This window comes from Argopecten irradians, chromosome 8 (assembly GCF_041381155.1).
Source record: "Argopecten irradians isolate NY chromosome 8, Ai_NY, whole genome shotgun sequence".
Lineage (NCBI taxonomy): Eukaryota > Metazoa > Mollusca > Bivalvia > Pectinida > Pectinidae > Argopecten > Argopecten irradians.
Window position 1 is genome coordinate 40581037 of NC_091141.1, and position 19515 is coordinate 40600551.

Genomic DNA, 19515 nt, shown 5'->3' on the forward strand with positions numbered 1-19515 from the left:
CTGATCTAAGGACCATCTATTTTTATTTGATATTCAAAACATATATGACCTTGAGTATTTCATTTGAAAATATGAAGAAATTGAACTGGATTTTCGTTTGTTTTTTGCTTATCCATTAATTTATTTGGGAAAAATATGCCAAAACGTTATGTTTACGTATATAGTATATAACCCGTGGCAGGAAATGGAAGCATTTTGCTCTATCGTTTAAGATAATATATGAGAAGTCAATTTTCCTAATTCTAAATAGGTCGAGAACCAAATTTGTCGTCACATATTTGAAGTCAACCTGAAAAATATCAATCCTGTTAACAGCCAGGGTTATTAAAATATGTGCAAGATTTGTTAGTGGAGAAAAACCGAAGTACTCGGAAAAAAACCAACGATCGATAGGGGGGACAGAAGAGGACCTGAATGGAACGCATGACATAACAGTAGATATAAGGTAAGTTTGGGTAACCTATGTTAAAATATTAATTCGTCTAAAAGAAAAAAAACCTGACTTTAGTCATTTCGAATATTGTCAACGAATATGGCAGAAAGGTTGTTTCTTTGACTTTTAAACATGGTGGTCTCTGATGTCAGTTTAATGTTTTACTAAAAACATTTGTCCCTTTCTTCAAAGGTTTTCTGTTATATCAGTCATCCCCAGATATCAATTAGTGCGTATTGTAAAATGTCAATTTGGTAACTGAACAACACCATTAAAATCTGCAGTACCAATTTTAACAATTTGTGCATTATTATGAGAACGTTGCTTCCAACAAATGTGCAAATTTGTCTTTTGTTTGCAATTTCAAATGCCTCAAATTAACTTACATTAAGCCGTACAAACATTGAAATATCGTTGTATGCTGAAATCGATAATTCTTGATTTTGATTAGTCTTAGGTTATGTTTGTTGATTTTTTGTTTAGATTCCAATGCTGGTACACTATGCAGTTATTACATCTCTACAGTCACCTTGGTACTTGTTTGAAATGCCTGTTAATAGAAAGGTAAACATGTAGTGATACGGGTTAACCATTAGCTACAGACTTATTACGGAGCTGGTCTTACGCAGAAACTTGCAATTGGTTTTGGGCGCATTGAAAGAGAAACGTCGATATGTTTTCGCAAACACCATAAAATCATACACATCTATTGAACACATTAGTTAAAATAATACATGATCCAGACTATCAAATACATGTCTTGAAGTATGAAGTAAATTGTCACAATTTATTATTCTACGATGCAGGTCACAGCTCAGTGGCATTGTTTTATTTTTTTTTATTTTGCGGTCAGTTACATCTAACATGCTAACGTGAGAAGACAATTGCATTAGGGATCATTATATGAGCAACGTCCAATGTTAAGGAAATATTTTAAATATCTTCCACCTTGAGAGCTAAAAACCACTTCAGAACGTGCAGTTCCTATGCTACAAGTGCATAACGTTTGTTGACAATTTTCCCTAGTAATCTGCCTTTCACACATCTCTTTATCCCATTGTGTCTTTTGACCCTGGCTGTTACCAAAACGTTAAGCAATGCAAAACAAGTCATTTTTGGCTGATTTAACACGAAATACGAAGTTCATAGTCCTATTTTTGTCATTATTCGGAAAGCATATGACAATTTCTGTTTTTCGTCACGTAAATTAATGACTTAATGAATGTTTTATGTATACGTACTTACATCTGTGATATATATGGGTTACTACCATTGTTTATATCGGCTATCGTTTCATAGCAAATTAAAGACCTTTTGTACGACAATATGAATCTGTATAAAATAGAAGAAATTTACTTGTTCCTTTGATGGTCATGGAAATGAAATTGCATCGTTGAATCCAAAATGGTCTACAGTATTATCATTAAAGTTGGGTGTCACTACTTCATAATCTCTCTCCTTTAAGTGTTTAATAATTAGTTTTATTGGTCTCACATTTTAGTAATCCAACAAAAAAATAATGTCTTTTACATATTGAAATGTATGTGTTGTATCCTACAGTACATTTTGTAACTGGAATCTATACTAAAATTTTATCTCAGGAAACCAAATATGAAATTAAACATTCTTTGTGATATTCTCAGGCCTGCCATTGGTCCCTTATATATACAACCCGTCTTTCAGTCATACGGCCGCTGTATCCTACTAGCATTTTTGTACAATCTTCTCAGGAAAAGTAGAGATATCTAATACGAAAAATAGTATACGTCTTTTATTTCTGCATGCAACACTAAAGATTGGTTATAATATCGCCTTGGGTATACGTTCATTTACCTCCATATCACATATTCTCAGGGTTACTGCCTACACCCGATGATAAGAAATTGATACATGTCGAAATTCAATAAGACTAGAGCCAATTACCACAGAGCTGATACATGATAAAGAGTAAACTTATACCAAGTAGTTTGGCCCGTGTCATATTCTACAGTCAATAACCTTTTTCTTTTTCTCAGGTGTTAGAATTTGCACGAGCCTTGTTACTTTCATGAATCTTTTGAAAGATGCACACCTTTTTACCAAAAGGATAAGATTGATGGAATATGTTTACAAAACATTATATTGAACTCATTCACCCCTGTAGATACATTTGAACTCTTCTAGTTCAAAGGATGGACTAGTTCATTATGAATTTTCAGGGGTGAATGAGTGAAGTATAAAGCATTTATTGTTGTGTAAAACGTAACGAAACTGTGCGTTCCATATAGTGATGTAATAAACCAGCTCTGTGATGGTACACGCCATGCCAGCCCCACTTGATGATCCAGCCGGGTGGTTCGTTTTTGTGGCGTTTAAATTTGATCCAATATCACAGATCCAATATGGTTAAAACAATCATATTTCGATGCATTTGTGTAGATAGTGTAGTGAACGCCAAATAAGATAGGAACTACCCAGTTTCTTTTTATGACCTTTTTTGATTAATGGAGATTAAAATCATAATGTGGTGTCATTTAGTTTAATTTCAAATTAACTATATAATCATTTTGAGTGGATGTGACGAATGATGAAATGTATGCCAGCGCAAATTCTTAATACATCGGTAGCAAAGTAAGATGGAGGTAATTTTGTGTGTTCTAAAAGTAAGATAATCAAATATAGAAAATGGAATGAGAGCCCTTCTGCGAAAGGGAAATATATTGTTATTTACATGAATTAATGATTAATTAAAAAAAGTTCCCTTTCCTTGATTAAAAGGAATGGGACGATACATAATTTTCAAAAATGTTATTTGTATGTTAAGTTATTTTTAAAATTATTTATTGAAGCATTGATGTCAATATTTTTTAACTTCACCGGGGTATTCAAAAAATTTTGTTTGCAGACTATGTGAATCCGTCTAGCGGATTCTCACTAAAGTTAGCAAACAAAATTAAACAAACGTTTTTTTCACTAGATTTACTAGAATATAGTTTATATTTTGGTTTATTTTTTTATTTAACGTGATGCTATAATCGATACATGAGTTTTCTAGGGTGGCTTACATTTTAGCACCATTAATTGAAATACGTCTTTGAAGATCCTGTAATGCATTGGTTTGGTACGTTTATTGTTGTTCATAATATCTTATCTTTTCAAAACCCGAAGATGAGGAATTGCTTGAGTTTAATTAAATAGCATTGTGAATACTGCCTTATAGTAACGTCTTACAATATTTAAGGATTTAAAACTTTTTGATGCAGCATTGTTCTACAAGTGTAGGTTATTTTTAGGATGTGCGACAATTTCGAAATGCAGAAGTGATATAAATATATGGGGCAATCTACCACTCCGTGTGTTGAGCGACTGCTTTGAACCAGAAAAACACATTGTGATTAACGTAGCAAAGATCCCTAATCCTTGCATTTGAGAACTTCCCCAGTCAAATTAGATAGACTAGATAGGGTAATATGACAAGATTAAAAATAATTCAGAGAAACTCCCACGTGAATTGGGTAAAACTGACATAGTTTTATTTGAAAACCCAATTAAATTGACAATGACACATATACATAGATGATTCATTCAAGCGTTTTAATGTGTGTAAATATAAATAAATTATCCTGGTGGGTACTCCTGTCTTAGCGTGAGAGGTCTTGTCGGAGTGATCCATGGATCTCCATACTCCGGTCGGAAAGTAAAATGGACGAGGAGGAGGAAGCGGAAGTACTGAAAATTAAGCCAATGTGCCAACACCAAAACCATGGGGTCCGAAATTCTTTGCATAGCATCCTGAAACGTCAAAAGTATACACTTGTGATCGCAGAAAAAAACCTAGTGATGTGTACTTCTATATGAACTTTGCGCGTGGATATTAAAGGAATTATAGTTATTTTGTGTTTCCTGGTTTGTACACTGAGTTTCCATGCAACGGATATTTCCACTTTACATCAGTTTGCCTGCCATTTCAAATGTATCAATAAAGAATATCATATTTAATTTATGTAATTCTAATTGCTTGAAATACTGTTTCTAGGTTTCTACTTTAAAGTTTAAATTCGTTGTTTCTGTTCGATCGTAAACCTTATCAGTTAATGTATTCAAAATACATCAACATTGTTATGGTACATTTGTATAATGCAGCATAAAGTTATAACCTTGGTTTGCAAATTGCAACTTTAAAACTCATGTCTTGACCTTGATACCATTGGAATACATGTAACAAGTTAAATGCCAACACATTAAAGACCGTATGAATATAACCGCGAGATGACATTGAAATGACCTTGACCTCGATCTACTGACCTTTACAGTAAATGTCACCTTCATGTTCAGCCATGGTGTTGTAGTCGATACTTTTGTTGCAGGATTTACATTTTGAACAGCCTTTGTGAAATGGCTGTAAACAAAAACAAATAACAATACGTTACCACAAAATGAAATTCTGTCATAAAATAACACTTAAAATTTATAGTAAAAATACTATATTACATGTATTATAATAATATTATTACTAACACCATATTATTATATTATTGTATTATATTGATAATATTATCATAAAATAATATTTAAATGTTATTATAAAATAATACTATAAAGTAATATTAAAATAATATCTAATATTTTAATAATTCCTTAAAAGCTAGATAATACACGTATGCTTAGCGTTGTGAAAGTAACATTGAATGTTTTAAAATCGGCACATGATTTTTTTTCTGATTAAACTGTATCGCTTTACAACTCAGGTTATTATATATAGTAATCTCCAAATTAATTGCTTTTGTTACGGAATCCGGGATGGGCTTGTTTTAGTCTTATTGAAAACCTAATATCTACAAATTATAGTGGCATCTCACTGAAACATACCTTAGTTAAATTAATGGGATTGTATGTTACTTACGATGCTAATACCGATGGCCTTCTCATTTTCGTATACGGTTTTTCCGCACCTTGGGCAGTGGGGGCCGGGCCCGCTGGAACCTCCGATAACTGTTTCAGTGGGCCTGTTACTGCAAACATTTGATATTTAACTTTTAACTCTGATGCATATCTGTTCATAATGGTAATTAAATCTGCACCCTGCCCATGTAACTTATTGTACACCTCTTCATTAATGTCACCTATTTTTGTCCGTTTTTACAGAACGATTTATGACTATTTTATTTTTCTTATATACTTAAAGAAAAGGACTTTTCGTCTTTTCGTTAATGTATGGACCATACCAAACGTAGTCTTATAAATATATATTTCAAAATTTCAAAAATAACCAAGTCATTTATTTTTTCATGCAAATATTGCCTGTTGCATATCTAGATTTTTCATGGTGCAAAATAGATCACGCAAAAACAAGACAAAATAGATATAGCATCGATTATGTGTAGAAATTTTTTTTTCCGATGCAGGAATTATGACAAATCATTGGAATCATGATAATAATTGTTAATAGTACATTTGTAATAATGACATTGGGGCAATGATATTCTCAGAAAATCATAAACTAGAATTTATTTTAGAGTTGACATCGCTTGCATACATGAGATCACTATTTCCATACATTTGCAGTCATTAGGTATGTTTTCATTTTATTTTGTTTATTTACCTCATTTCGCCTTTCTTAACGCCATGCTGAGCGCCTGTTTCTGTACTCAGTGTACCGGCACCACTACCAAACCCGTATCCCTTAGGTCCAAAGCTTTTTCCGTGGCAGACTTTACAGTATACCATACCATCGTGGGCAGCCACAGTGGTACTGTCGAGCATCTTGTTACAGACACCTGTAGTAACATCAAAGACATAATGTTAACGTTACATAAAGGACAGATTTTGGAACTTCAATGTAGTAGCATCAAAGACCAGAGAATTTTGTAAACGTAACATAAAGAACAGATTTTGGAACTTGAATGTAGTAACATCAAAGTTTTTTGTTTTTATTTTTACGTCCTATTAACAGCCAGGGTCATGTAAGGACGTGCCAGGTTTGTTAGTGGAGGAAAGCCGAATTACCCGGAGAAAAACCACCGGCCAACGGTCAGTACCTGGCAACTGCCCCACATGGGATTCGAACCCGCTTCCCAGAGGTGGAGGGCTTGTGGTAATATGTCGGGACATCTTAACCACTCGGCCACCGCGGCCATCAAAGACATACTGTAGACGTAACATATGGAAAAAAATATTGAAAATTGATAAAAGTATCTATATTCAACAAAAAGCGGTATAAAAAACAATTGTATTGCACAGGTAAACAAATGTTTCCCTGCTATCAAGATAATAAATATATATTGTTATACCTTTACTTTGTATTCCCTATACAATTCTATAGTAAAATAAGTCCAATATTTAAGATGTTTGCGCCTGTGAAATGTTGACCGGTCAACATTGCAATGTTGACTGCTAACGTCATCATGACGTCAATGGTGTTTGACGTCACAATTTATTAGTATTCGACACTACTTGGCAACTTCAAACGAAGTGCATAAACTAACTGCGGCACTCATTTCTTCTCGGCATATGTCTGTATATGGTGAAAAACAGACGGAACCAGACCAAAACTAAACTTGTTTTTATCAGTGCTCTATCGTTTTGTGTTCTTTCAAATAGTTAAATCTTTGATTGATCACAAATTTATGAATATTCATTCTTTGTAATATGTTACTTTAAAACTTAAATGACTGCATTGTTACTACACATTTGTAATGAAGGAGATTCTCTCGTATTTATATAAATGATAGACGGTATAACAAAACAGTTTAGACTTATATTTCAGTCAACATGGGTTATGTTGAACTCTCGGACCGAACTGTTGCCTTCGGCCTCAGGCAACTGTTTGATCCTCTCGTTCAACACAGCACATGTTGACCTCAAACTCAGTTAACAAATTTATAATGTAACACAATGGAAGGTTGCCCAAACACTCACCACAAGTAAAACAGAACTTGTGCCATTTTTGGCCAGCTCCTATTCTTTCTTCTGCAGCATAAACAGACTTCCCACACTTTGGACATTTGGCTTGCACTGGAGGTTTGAACGGCATGGTTCTACTCTATGGGGATTAACTATCTGAAACATAGAATCATATTCTGACATTAATATATAAATCTTTTTCATTGTTTTTTCTACTAAATACGACTTTCTGATAAGTCGATGCTTTTTTACATACTTCTATGAAGAAAAACATACGAAAATATCGCCAACATCCGACGTTATTGTGACGTCACAATAGAGACATCAACGTTGTGTATTGATTTGGAAAAATAATTCAAAGAAAATCAATGAATATTTACGTCTAAATGTAATTTATTTAATGAAGTAATCTGCCAAAAAAAAATTACAAGCATTGATGTCATCATTTTTTTAACATTCCATCGGGTTATGGAATAAAATCTCTTTGCTAACTTTACCCCTATGGGATTAAAAAGCAGTGACATCAATTCTGATATAATGATTATTCTGTAAGTCACATCTTGGTTGTTGCTGGTTTGAGGTAATTTACATATAGTAATTGTGAATAAATGGCCAAGGGTGTCAAATGGCTGTTGTTTTGAGGTCATAGAAGTTGTCATTACATGCAGTAGGTCTATGCTTTTTTCAGAGAACTTCTGTGTTCTTTCATGAATCCAAGATAAAACGCAGTTACAAAGATTTCGGTGACACCAAATAACAACAAGCTACAATATGTATTGATAAAGACTCAGTAAGACACTGATGAAAGGGACATAACTCAATATTTGTTATGTGTAGATCGTACATGAGTGGCTGTGTACTATGAAATTTATCAAACGAGTCCAATAATTTGATACCACGAGCCTTTAGGTATAATATGTATAGTATTCCAATTTCCATGATCATGTTTCTTTAACAACATTAATCATTCTTCGTACATCTCCCCAAACATGAAATCGGGATACACGTTTTTAAAGACTTTTATGCATTTAATATAGACCCCGGTCTTATGAAATCGCATGTTTCTAAGACGGATTTGTTATCCTTAATGCCGCAAAAGATGTTCTGTAGTTAAGGCGGTTACAGTCGACCGACGCCATTATGATTTTAAGCCGTCTTGGTCGGTAGGATTATTATCTGAAACACGCGATTGTTATCTATCGATGAAATGAGATCTTTTACATAGTTGTTAGATTTCATGGGTGTAAAGTTTCGGAATTTATTGTTTGGATCTTATTCGCAAGGGTTTATTTTCGAGAATACTCTTTGTAATCTTTGAAAGCGGCATTCAAATGACAGGCTGTGACATGTGATATCATGATTTTGATCACTTTTGCGAAGAATTAAATATTATATTTCGTGAATTTGGATCAATCAGCCAATTTAACCCCCCCCCCCCCCCCCCCCGTAATTTCAATGAGATATAATACTATTTAGCAATTATGCATCGCAGTGTCACTAGCATTAACCAATAATACATCGTTGCAAAGAAGTAATATTTGATCAGCGAGAACAATTAAATGTGAAAATACGTTAATTGCAATACGACATGCAGGTGAAATGTGTAAAAATCTTAAGAGGAAAAGCCAAATTATTTTATTTATTTTTGAGAAAAATTTTAATTAAAGAAAAAACTAAAAACAAATAATAATATTTTGACTATACAACTAGCTGACCTTGATGGTAATGATAGTCAGTAGCCAAAGATGCTGTCTGAAATGGGCATTTCTGGTCCGATCGGAAAAACGAATTCGACACCATTGCATGTCGATTCGCATTATCACTGCGAAACGTCAGAATCCGAATTATATGAATTTTCGTAAATGTTTCATAAAATCGTGTTGATATCATGTTGTTATCTAGTACGAGAAAACCACAGACCAGCGGTAAGTACCTGGCCACTGCCCCACATGGGATTCGAACCCGAATCCCAGAGGTGGAGGGCTTGTTTTGATATATCGGGACATCTTTTTTTTCAAGGATAAAAATAATTCAACATATTAACCACTTGTTCACCGCGGCCCCTTCAATAGATTGTGAACTTATTTGTTAAGCGTCTAAGTGAAAACACTAAAGCTTCAAAGATGGCCGATCCAGTCGACGCACCTTCACGCATAAAACTTTGCTGATCAGATGTTTTGTACCAGTGTTTGTCTGCCAAATACCCTACCGCATATTGCACGGAATTACTCATCGCTCAGATACACCACCATTCCCAAAGCAGGGAACATTAGTGCCCGTGCCAAACAATCACCGGGTTATCGCGGCTTAGACGTGCGTACCACATCAACAAAACTCTCCCCAGAGCAACCCCTCGAGGTTATAATGTAATTTACAGTTGTAGTTCATCGCCCATTACGATTGTTAGTTAGTCGGTCGTGTAGTTTTGCTATACGGCGATGATATTTTGAAGCTCATACATAATATGTTGAGATCTGTTGAATGTCGAGAGATAAAGCCCTGTGACCTGTTCAAGTTGCAGTACTCCTTATGTACATTATGCAGTATGCACAGGTAAATGCTCGTCAAAGATGATATTTAAGTTTGAATATATAGAGTATTGATAAGATATACAGAGTTTAACAATCGAAATTGCATCTAAAGTGGCATACTTTTCGGAGTGGTTTCAAAAGTTGTCTTAAAAAAACTCTTAAAAAAACCACCAAGAAGTTCAAAGCGGAAGGATTTTGTCCTTTTATTTCGCGGTTGATAATGACAGTTCACTAAGATTGTTGTTTTATTTCTCCATAACCTAAAGAATTAATTCAAATATTCATTATCATTCATAATGTATAATCACGTCAACATTTTCAAATTGAATGAGGGACGTTTTAGTTCGAAATTACTACGCCATCACGTTAGCCAATCAGAAGAATAACTAAACATACATCGCTCCTAGGGGAGCAGGTATATCATAGCCAACCATACAACCAACAACTCAAAGGGGTTCACACTCACAACATTGAGGAGGACGACTGATGATGTAGAGGATATAGATTGTATCACAGTCATATAAGTACTATCGAAGACTGGTGTGTACACCACAACCGTTATCATTTTACAGACGGATTTACGTGAACGAAATTTGTAAATATTGGATGCCTTACTGTTTACACCACATGGTATATGTATGCACAGATGGTTGCATCGTTTTCACTGGATACACTGGTAATGAACATTCAGTATTTATTGAAGCATGTTATCAAATCTAATATAACTGATGTTATCTTAAAAGGGTTGAAATTACTGTAATGTTTAATACATTTTATTCAATGGAAACGAAATACACAAGAAGTTTTGTAGAACAAATATCAAAATGTAACCATGGCAACCATAATTACGCTTATTTCTGGCATCATCATGTTTCATTTTCCATTCTTATCTTGTGTGATTGTGTCGAATGTATGTGTGCTAAAATAAAAATACCTCTAAATAAGTGCTTATACAGTAAGTGCCAATATTTTAATTAAACAGAAATCTGAAACCTGGAGCATGTTATTGAAGTGGTGCATCATAAATGTACGTGAACGCACGCCAACAAATAAATGCGATGCACTTGTAACGAACATTGTGAGTGATATGAACTCTGTGGCTTATCTTTACAGTTGTTTTTATATTTTTTTCTTTAAATGTAAAAGCCTTTTTTATTTTGGAGGGAGGGGTATGCAATATGTTTAATACGGTTAAACGGTTAATATGAAACGCATGTAATATGAAAAAATATACTTCAATCGTTATTAAAACAAAATGTTATTTGTTTTTTTTTTTTGTCTGAAAATGAATACTCTACATTAAATCAGAGAGACAGAATATTACATGATCTCAAAAAACTTTCCTAAAATGTATGATCATCACCTTCTGTATTAGAAATACCTCCCGGAAATTAGAATTTATTTTCGTACACATTGTATCAGCCCAATCCTAACCTGATTCAATTGTTCTTGGCGCTTCTGTTCAGTGTTAAAACCACTAAACCACTAGTATTTGATACAACATTTTCTTCGATGATTTGTATGTTGATTTTGAAAAAAAGGAGATTGTGTCAAAGAAATATGCTGTAGATGTAAACTTTGACTAGGTTTGTGAAAGACTTCTACTCACAAATAAAGAATGCATGCCACATTTTATCACTACGACAGAGACTATTTCTAATGTAATACTGCTGATATATGTGCGATGGAAAGATAGCTCAGACTCGTAATGTACTATGTATATCAACACAAGCCATCAAGAATATGTTTCTATCTCTTTTATCATTTGGAGTGAGATTATTCTTATCTTTAAAAGATACCTAAATATTGAGGGACCTGTTTTACAGGAATTACACTAGTCAACAATAAACTTGTTGGATAGCATACTATCCTTACACGTTCTGACAGAATTTCATTTTTAAAATACAGCTTTAATAGAAATACACAACTCCGCGTTATGCTAAACATTAGATGATTCTACTGTATTGTGTCTCATTTGTGCCATTTTGCTTTTTCGCCTTTTCGTGTCGTCGGACAGACGAAAAACATTACACGAAAAGGCGAAATTTAAAAAAAAGTTTAAAATAGCAGCTTTTCTTGTTAATTTTCTTTTTCTTTTCGTGTTTTGGCGTTGATGATTTAAGTCGACAACCCGTGGAGCGGTAAATTGTCACAGAAGAAAGAACGCGAAAAGGCGAAATGGCAGAAATCAGCTACCATAGTTATGTGTTTTGCATTTCATCTTGTTATCTACTCCTACTGTTTGAAGAAGTTTTGTCTTAAGAAGACATTGGCATGCAATTAAAGTAGAGGATAAAAAGGTATGATAACAACCGCTATAGAGGATTGCCATCATGTTACCGTCAAAACAATTTAACATCATCATAATAATAAGCGGTATATGTCTATCGATACTGTATAACTGTGTTCTCCATATCTCGTTCAAGCGAATTTGTCTGTAAGGTTTTCGGGATGACTCATACCACATCAGAAGCTAAGGTATGATAGACAAGTGATGTGTTACTAAATATAAATCACACGCCAAATGTGCTCACTGCTGTTCCTTTCGTTGAACTTTTCGACCTTCGGAAAAACAGATGTACATGTAGGGGTTAGAGAAAGTGAGTATGGTTTATATCTCGTATGGTGTAAATCTGTCATCGGAATTTCCTATTGTTTTTTGCTGTGTACGTGTTAAGTTAATGTTTTGAGCTGGAATTTATAGAAAGTTTTTACTATACAGTGTTGGACAACTAACAACAAATGAAAGAAGAAGATAACATATTCAAAGGAATTTAATTGCTGTGCAAAGTTAGACTTGCAACCAGTCTCTAGAATATTACCCCAAGTTTTAAACTAGGGGGAGATAATCTAGTAAAGAACTCTGCTGAGAAAGTCTTATCAGTAACTTTGGGTCTGGTGGCCAGTCTAGTGCAAAGTTTGTGCAGTGTCAAAATACATTTATGTGTGTACCTTTTCAATCCATCACATTGTCTTGGAAGAAGGGTCTTTCTTCGACTTTACAAAACAAATGATGGATCATGGAAATATTTTGAAATATGATTAATAATCTATTTAACGAGGAAAACATTTGCAAAAAGCCTTGACTGTTCTTACAAGGTTAAAGCACAAGGGGAACGAAACCACTTTCATCAATATATCCTTTCTTCTTAACTTACTATCCTACCCTAGAATGCATTTGATCGTTTCGTTTGATGATGTAATGCTTTCTCATTGAGGCTATATTCCAAAAGTAAATAACAAATGGTTTGTTAAATGTATCGTAATTCACTGAATTAACCGGAAATATCGCAGATATCATGAATTCCATAATATTTTATGGTGGTTCCTGACTGCTTTGTTGTTACAAGTGTATGTTTTATAACAAAGGACTGTTTATATCCCGTTATTTTTATTTTTCTGCCTCCAATACCTGGTACTTAATTAAATGATCAACTGATGGCGAAAAAAAAAATCAAAATCACATGATTACTTGTCTTTAAAACCGGAAACAGGAGTTACAGCTGCTAGGAATATCAAGTTTTCGCACTTTGTTTGGTTTGGTTTTATTGCATAATGGAGGAATATCGGAAAACCCGGAGAAAAATCACCGACCTACAACCAGTATCTGGCAACTGTTCAAGTCAAGACCTGCAGTTGTCGACAGATACTGGACTTATATTCGAGATTCTGATTCATTTTCCTGGTACAAGTCGGTTAAGAGACAATGACACACAAGGAATGTCAGGAATGTATGAAATGTCTCCGCGGCATCAAGTAGGTATTGTAAAACACTACATACAGTTGTAAAGTATAGCAGTAATTACAGTCAGCAGATCATTTGGGATATATGAGAGAGGGGATATATTTGTAGTTTCGATGACATGGGTTTGGCAAGCACGCACGTGGGTGAAGTACGTGAGCGCGTGCATAACGAGATGCACGTGCCAGACAAGGTAGAGGAAGTCATTAATTATGAGGAAGCAGATTATACATCTAAACACAAACATGTTTGTTTGTGTTGCTTACTTCCTTCACCACCTTGCACATTATATCTATGGTGGCATATTTCTGCCATCGTGTTATTCTAAGTCGAGTTATAGTGACTCGACTTTGTAGAGATAACTTTATGGATAAGTCGAGTTTTACATGATTTATCGACATAATCATGTCGCTAGGGCGAATTATAACAGAACTTATTGTGAAAATCATCTTGGAAAGTCAAATTATATTATCGCGACTCTCTATTTAGGATCTCGTCGTTATAAGCCGACTTGTCCACATAATTATCTCATTACGTCGAGTAATTACTCGACTAACTCGACTGGTTGACATAGTGATATCGACATAGTCGAATTACCGTCAGGCAACCTCAAATAACACAATCACAGAAATATGCCTCCATAATCAGTACAGTGACCAATCTAATCGAACGCGTTTAAAGCGGTCAAAGGTCACTGATCAATAGCAAACCTGTGCTAAACAGTAAATAAGTGCGCAAACAGACATATCAACAACGTGTCAAAGGTCATAGAGGTCAAAAGAACAAACGGAAACCATCATTAGAACTCGATGTGGCTTTAAAAACAAAATATGCAGTTTTAACGGAAACTTTGTGATTAGTTTGAAGATGATACATTTCTTTTTTACCATTGATTCCATTCATGTATTATAAACTATTGAAAGTATATCAAGCATATTACAATTGTCTAGACCTCTCACAGCATGTGTACATTCCAACCGTATTGTTATGCAGTTGGAGGCCTCCGCCGCAGGATCGTAAAACCCCTTCACTTTCATTTTCAGACATAATCATCATCTCCGTTAATTATCAAATTGTCTTTGGCAATCATAATCTTAAGATATACTGGGTGAAATGAATGTGAAAATATGAAATATTTGTTCTGATAGTTCGGAATAGAATATCGCTGTACTATTCATATTGATGTTATTTATCCTGTCTGAGCATTGTCCTAAATATCTTTATTGAAAGTTAAGAATTAAGAAATAGAATGAGACAACCATATACTTTGAAGCAGCAGTTTTAAACTTACAAATTAAATTAATGGAAATAATTCATTTCAAACCTAAAATCATTTCGAATTTTGTTGACTTCGAATTTATAAAATGACTTAAGTTGTTGGAAACGTACCCAACCTATAGTACTAAAACTATATACATGGTTCAATGATATTGAATACCAAATCAGATCGAACAGAAAAATTTATGAATCGTCGAAATACTCTTTGTAGAGATTTGTTGGTCAATATGTGGCAAATCATGTTACTCTTACTAACGCGTCAATAGATTGATTATTTTCTTTGAAAATGAAAGTTAGAACATGAAATATTAACTTACCGGTGTCCGTTGGGTCTCTCTGTTTAGCTATGGGGAAATGTGTGAAGGGATCTAATGTTATTGCGCAGCATTTTTTGCACACGATACCAAATTGTTAACTCACTTTCCAAACTCCTGCAAAATTTGTTTCTTGGTTTGCACACCACCCTTCATCTTTTCGTTATTCGAGACATAAATGGGAATATGACGTCACGTTTCGTATTCTTGTACGAACGCACCCTGTGGTATTTTGAGAATAACTCTCCCGCCCGCTGAGAAAATATTTGATGGTCAATATGAAGATATTTGACCATGTCATTGGTTCTAGACATGTGGTTAGTGATAATGAAATAAGGTTCCTGATCCAATTATATGCTGTGTTTTCAAACACAGCGTGGCTGCATTGTACTCTAAGAGAAGGGCCGTAGTATGTAAACAAACGCGTACGCTTTTACACACGTGCAACACATGTTTGATTTATATATATCAAAATCTTATCTGTTATCTGCCGTGTACATGTGGCGTTTACATGACATCAACGCCAACTTCTAGCAGATTTTACATTTCAACTGCCCACCAAATCGCTTACTACGCTTAACGGTACCTGACATTTGTGTGAGAAATGTATATAATACAGTATAAATGTTTATTTCATATTTTCATTGATAAATGCAGTTTATATTCAAATCTGAATCCAAATCTGACACAAACATTTTTCATTTAGTCATTTATTTCAGAAAAAAACACCCTTCGGTATGTTATTTCTATCGTAACGTTCTGTTAATGATAAGGAACGTATTCTTTGTCGAATCGCTGGATTTCTAAATTCATAAATATTGGGACATTTCACTGTTGTTTAACAAAGCACTCTGTCGGTGAATTCTAAAAATACCAAGTATTGTTCATACATTGTTGCAGCGTTATCTACGTATTCTGAAGAGGAAAATTACTTCTCAAGTGAGTGGAAATATCGCCGGGAGTGAAAACAACAACTCGCTTTTAGTAGCATACCTGACATGAGTTAACGTGGTATTTAATTGTGCCTATTTCTGTATGCTAAAAACAGAAACATTGATAAGATAATCCTTAAAATAGAACATGACATCACTAGTGAAGAAAGAAAGAGAAAGTTTCTCTGGTAGACAAATAATATGATACGCCTCCCAACCTAGGGATCTCTATAAGGTTCTTTATAGGTAAGTGACGTTTTTGATGACTTCCGCCTAACACTTCCGGTAAAAGGGGCGTGTCCCTATGGTAAGAAGGAAACGAACCGGTTAACGAGGGATACATGCACATGGATAGACTGCCATCAAAGCGAGAGGAAGATAATTGGATGAATTGTTTGTTGTTAGAGTTGTGTGTTTACATAGATTCTCCGTGCATTGTAGATGCTGGATCTGTATACACGTCTTGTATTGGCAGTAGATTTGTACATAGGGGTTTGAGAATCGGCTACATTTTATATAACAATTAGGACCCATCAGAGTGCCCTTAGACAAGATCTGGATAAAAAATGGTAAAATATATATAACATCGACTTACACATGTATATAAAGGAGTATATGTATTACTATATTTTGCTGTTTTTTTTATCTAGAACTCTACATTGTTTAGAATGGTCTACATGTATGGACACTCTGGTGGGTCCAAACTAATATTAACTGTAACTAATTATCGGGCCCCTGTGGGTTTGAATACCGCCATGTATTATACATGTATATTAAATTTACTATTAAATTTTTGCAAAAGATGCTATAGTCCTTTGAGCAAAATAACAAACACATTGGGATGGGTGAATTTCAAATCATAGTTTACTTTATTGCACATTACTGAATATAAAACATAAACACTACAGAAATACAGTTATATTTATAGAATAAACTTAAATTATGATCCTTCAACTACACAAAAGATACAGAAATTACAAGAATATATCTATTATAATTATACTAAAAATAATATTGACATACTGACTAAATAAAAGGGGCAAATGGTAGGATGGTGGGATATAGAAAGAAAGGCGTTTGCCTGCTGTCACCTGGCTTGCATATTTAGAAGTGCTATTGTCTTCACATAAGGCAATGGATAGTTCATTTAGTTTCATAATTTTCTACCATTGGTCAGAAAAAATAAGTGTGGATTTTTTAAAATGCTATATCAGGCTTTTATTCCCAATGGTCATTCAGTGTATTTATATACTGATAACTGATCTAATATAATCAGAAACATATGTTACCAATTGAGGGATTAACTTACTATTGAAGACCCCCTTACTTCCTTTCTGTACAGACAGTATCATTTAATCGGCCGATGTATTATCTTACCCTTAGGGCTTAGTAGACAACTAAATGTGATAGAGAAAGAAACAGCAAACTGTTTAATTCTGTTGTTAGTTTATACACAGACAGTTATCTACTATCATTGTTAATCTGATTAAAATACAGATCCTAATAACCATTCCGTTAAATACAGTATCTGACAAAATCCAATAGGGGTCACGTCCAGATGACCTTTATACCACGTGGTATTCGTGATACCCAATCCATTTTCTACACCTTGCCACATCAATTGAAAACGATATTTCGTCCCAGTATACATACACAATTAGCTTTGTTGTGCTCTTTTGGGCGAGATGACTACGTAAACCGAAATAATTCTGACAGTTTTCCAAACTATTTCGTCCCCTGAAATTCACTGTCAAAATTTTGCAAGTAGCAATTTGATTGACTATTTTCAAAGGTCACCTGAACATGGCCCCTAATGGGATTTTCTCAGATCCTCTTATCAAATGTATTTCAATCAGATTGCTATCATTGTAATAATAACATATTAAAACTTAATATTCACCAAGATAAAATAAATAAAATATCAATCTTTCGTTTTTCTTAATTAATGTTCTCTTTTTGTATAGCATCATTCTCCAGTTGGTTAATGGATGGCCTCGAAACGGGGTATATAGAGGAGAGGGGTGGAGGGTGGAAATTACTTGAACGAAATTAATGTGAGCAGTAACGGTTGAAACAATTACAATAAATTACCTTTATGTTGCCACACACAAATCCAATGTATAACAATCTCTTATATTAACATTGTCAGTTAGGCTCTGACGCACTAATAATTTCCTCAAAGTTCAAGAGGTCACAATAAGACTGGGTTAACGTCAGTGTGGTATGATAATTCATTGAAGAATAATAAAATATTCTTAAAATTGATAAATTAAATATAATAATGGATGGGGGTAAGTTGAAAGGATTACAAGAGGCATATATAAAGGATATTGTCAGTATGTATATCTGTTTAAATTATCGAATTTTCTAAATATACCCTGTCGCTATCTTGGAAAGATGATCAGGTATAAAAACAACTGAGATCTAGTCCCTTTTTATGCGTTTTCATGTGTATAATAGTAACTGAATATAACAATGAATAAGTATTTACCCTCATTTAAATGCAAACACAGTTTAGCCACATCCAATTTAATTAAGTTATGCCTGATGTCTAATGCTATTGACAATTACCTTCATTTTGTCAATAAATTATTTGGAAATCGAAATTGAATCCCCCCTTCTTTTCTCTCTGTCTCAATTCAATTCGTATTTGTGTGCGTCCTACCCCGGGTTGTACAGATTCTACTATAAAACTTATTTCATATCTGTGTAAAATTTGTTCTATTTTCTGTTCCTTCCCTTTGAAACAAAATAGCGAGTTGTGCCATTTCCTCAACTATTCCACTTATAATACCAATAATGGTATTTTTTATTTCTGATTAGCGGATCCATCAAATGCATGGGTTGGGATATCTTAGCCGCTTACCTTCCCTTTGAAACAAAATAGCGCGTTATGCCATTTCATTTCCTCAACTATTCCACTTAGAATACCAATAATGGTATTTTTTATTTCTGATTAGCGGATCCACCAAATGCATGGTTGGGGGTATCTTAGCCGCTTATGTTTTTAACACTCAAAATACCTGTTGAAAGATTATGAAGTGATGGAAAGTGGACTGAATTAACTAGAATAAAAAAAAAGAATAAAAAACATAATTTGTTATGAACAAACATGAAATTTTATTTTGAATACGAGAGAAAATATGGTATTAATATTAATTAAATAATCGATTGCAGCCTTTCACATCAAATGACTGGGAATAGGAATAGATGTACGACTAGTTATTTTCGCTTGTGGGTTTCTCGCAAAGTCAGCTTTTAAATTGTCCTCGATGTGATAAGTCTCGCGTTGTACATCATTTATTCTTTTATTCCTATTTATAAAATATTATTATTTGTATTTTGATAGATACAGTGAGATTTAATACAAGTTTTGATTTTTTTTTTATATATAAAGTCCTTT

The 19515-nt window shown here is 34.0% G+C and overlaps 1 protein-coding gene across 1 annotated transcript; it reads right to left on the reverse strand.

Moving 5' to 3' along the window:
- Positions 1-3919: 3919 nt before the first annotated feature.
- Positions 3920-15324, reverse strand: LOC138330361 (cysteine and glycine-rich protein 1-like). The gene is made up of 6 exons (XM_069277937.1): positions 15184-15324; positions 7331-7471; positions 6015-6189; positions 5316-5424; positions 4718-4811; positions 3920-4204 (listed from the first exon to the last, which is right to left on the reverse strand). The coding sequence occupies exons 2-6, from the start codon at positions 7443-7445 to the stop codon at positions 4149-4151; spliced, it is 549 nt and encodes a 182-aa protein (XP_069134038.1). The 5' UTR covers positions 7446-7471; positions 15184-15324; the 3' UTR covers positions 3920-4148.
- Positions 15325-19515: the final 4191 nt, after the last annotated feature.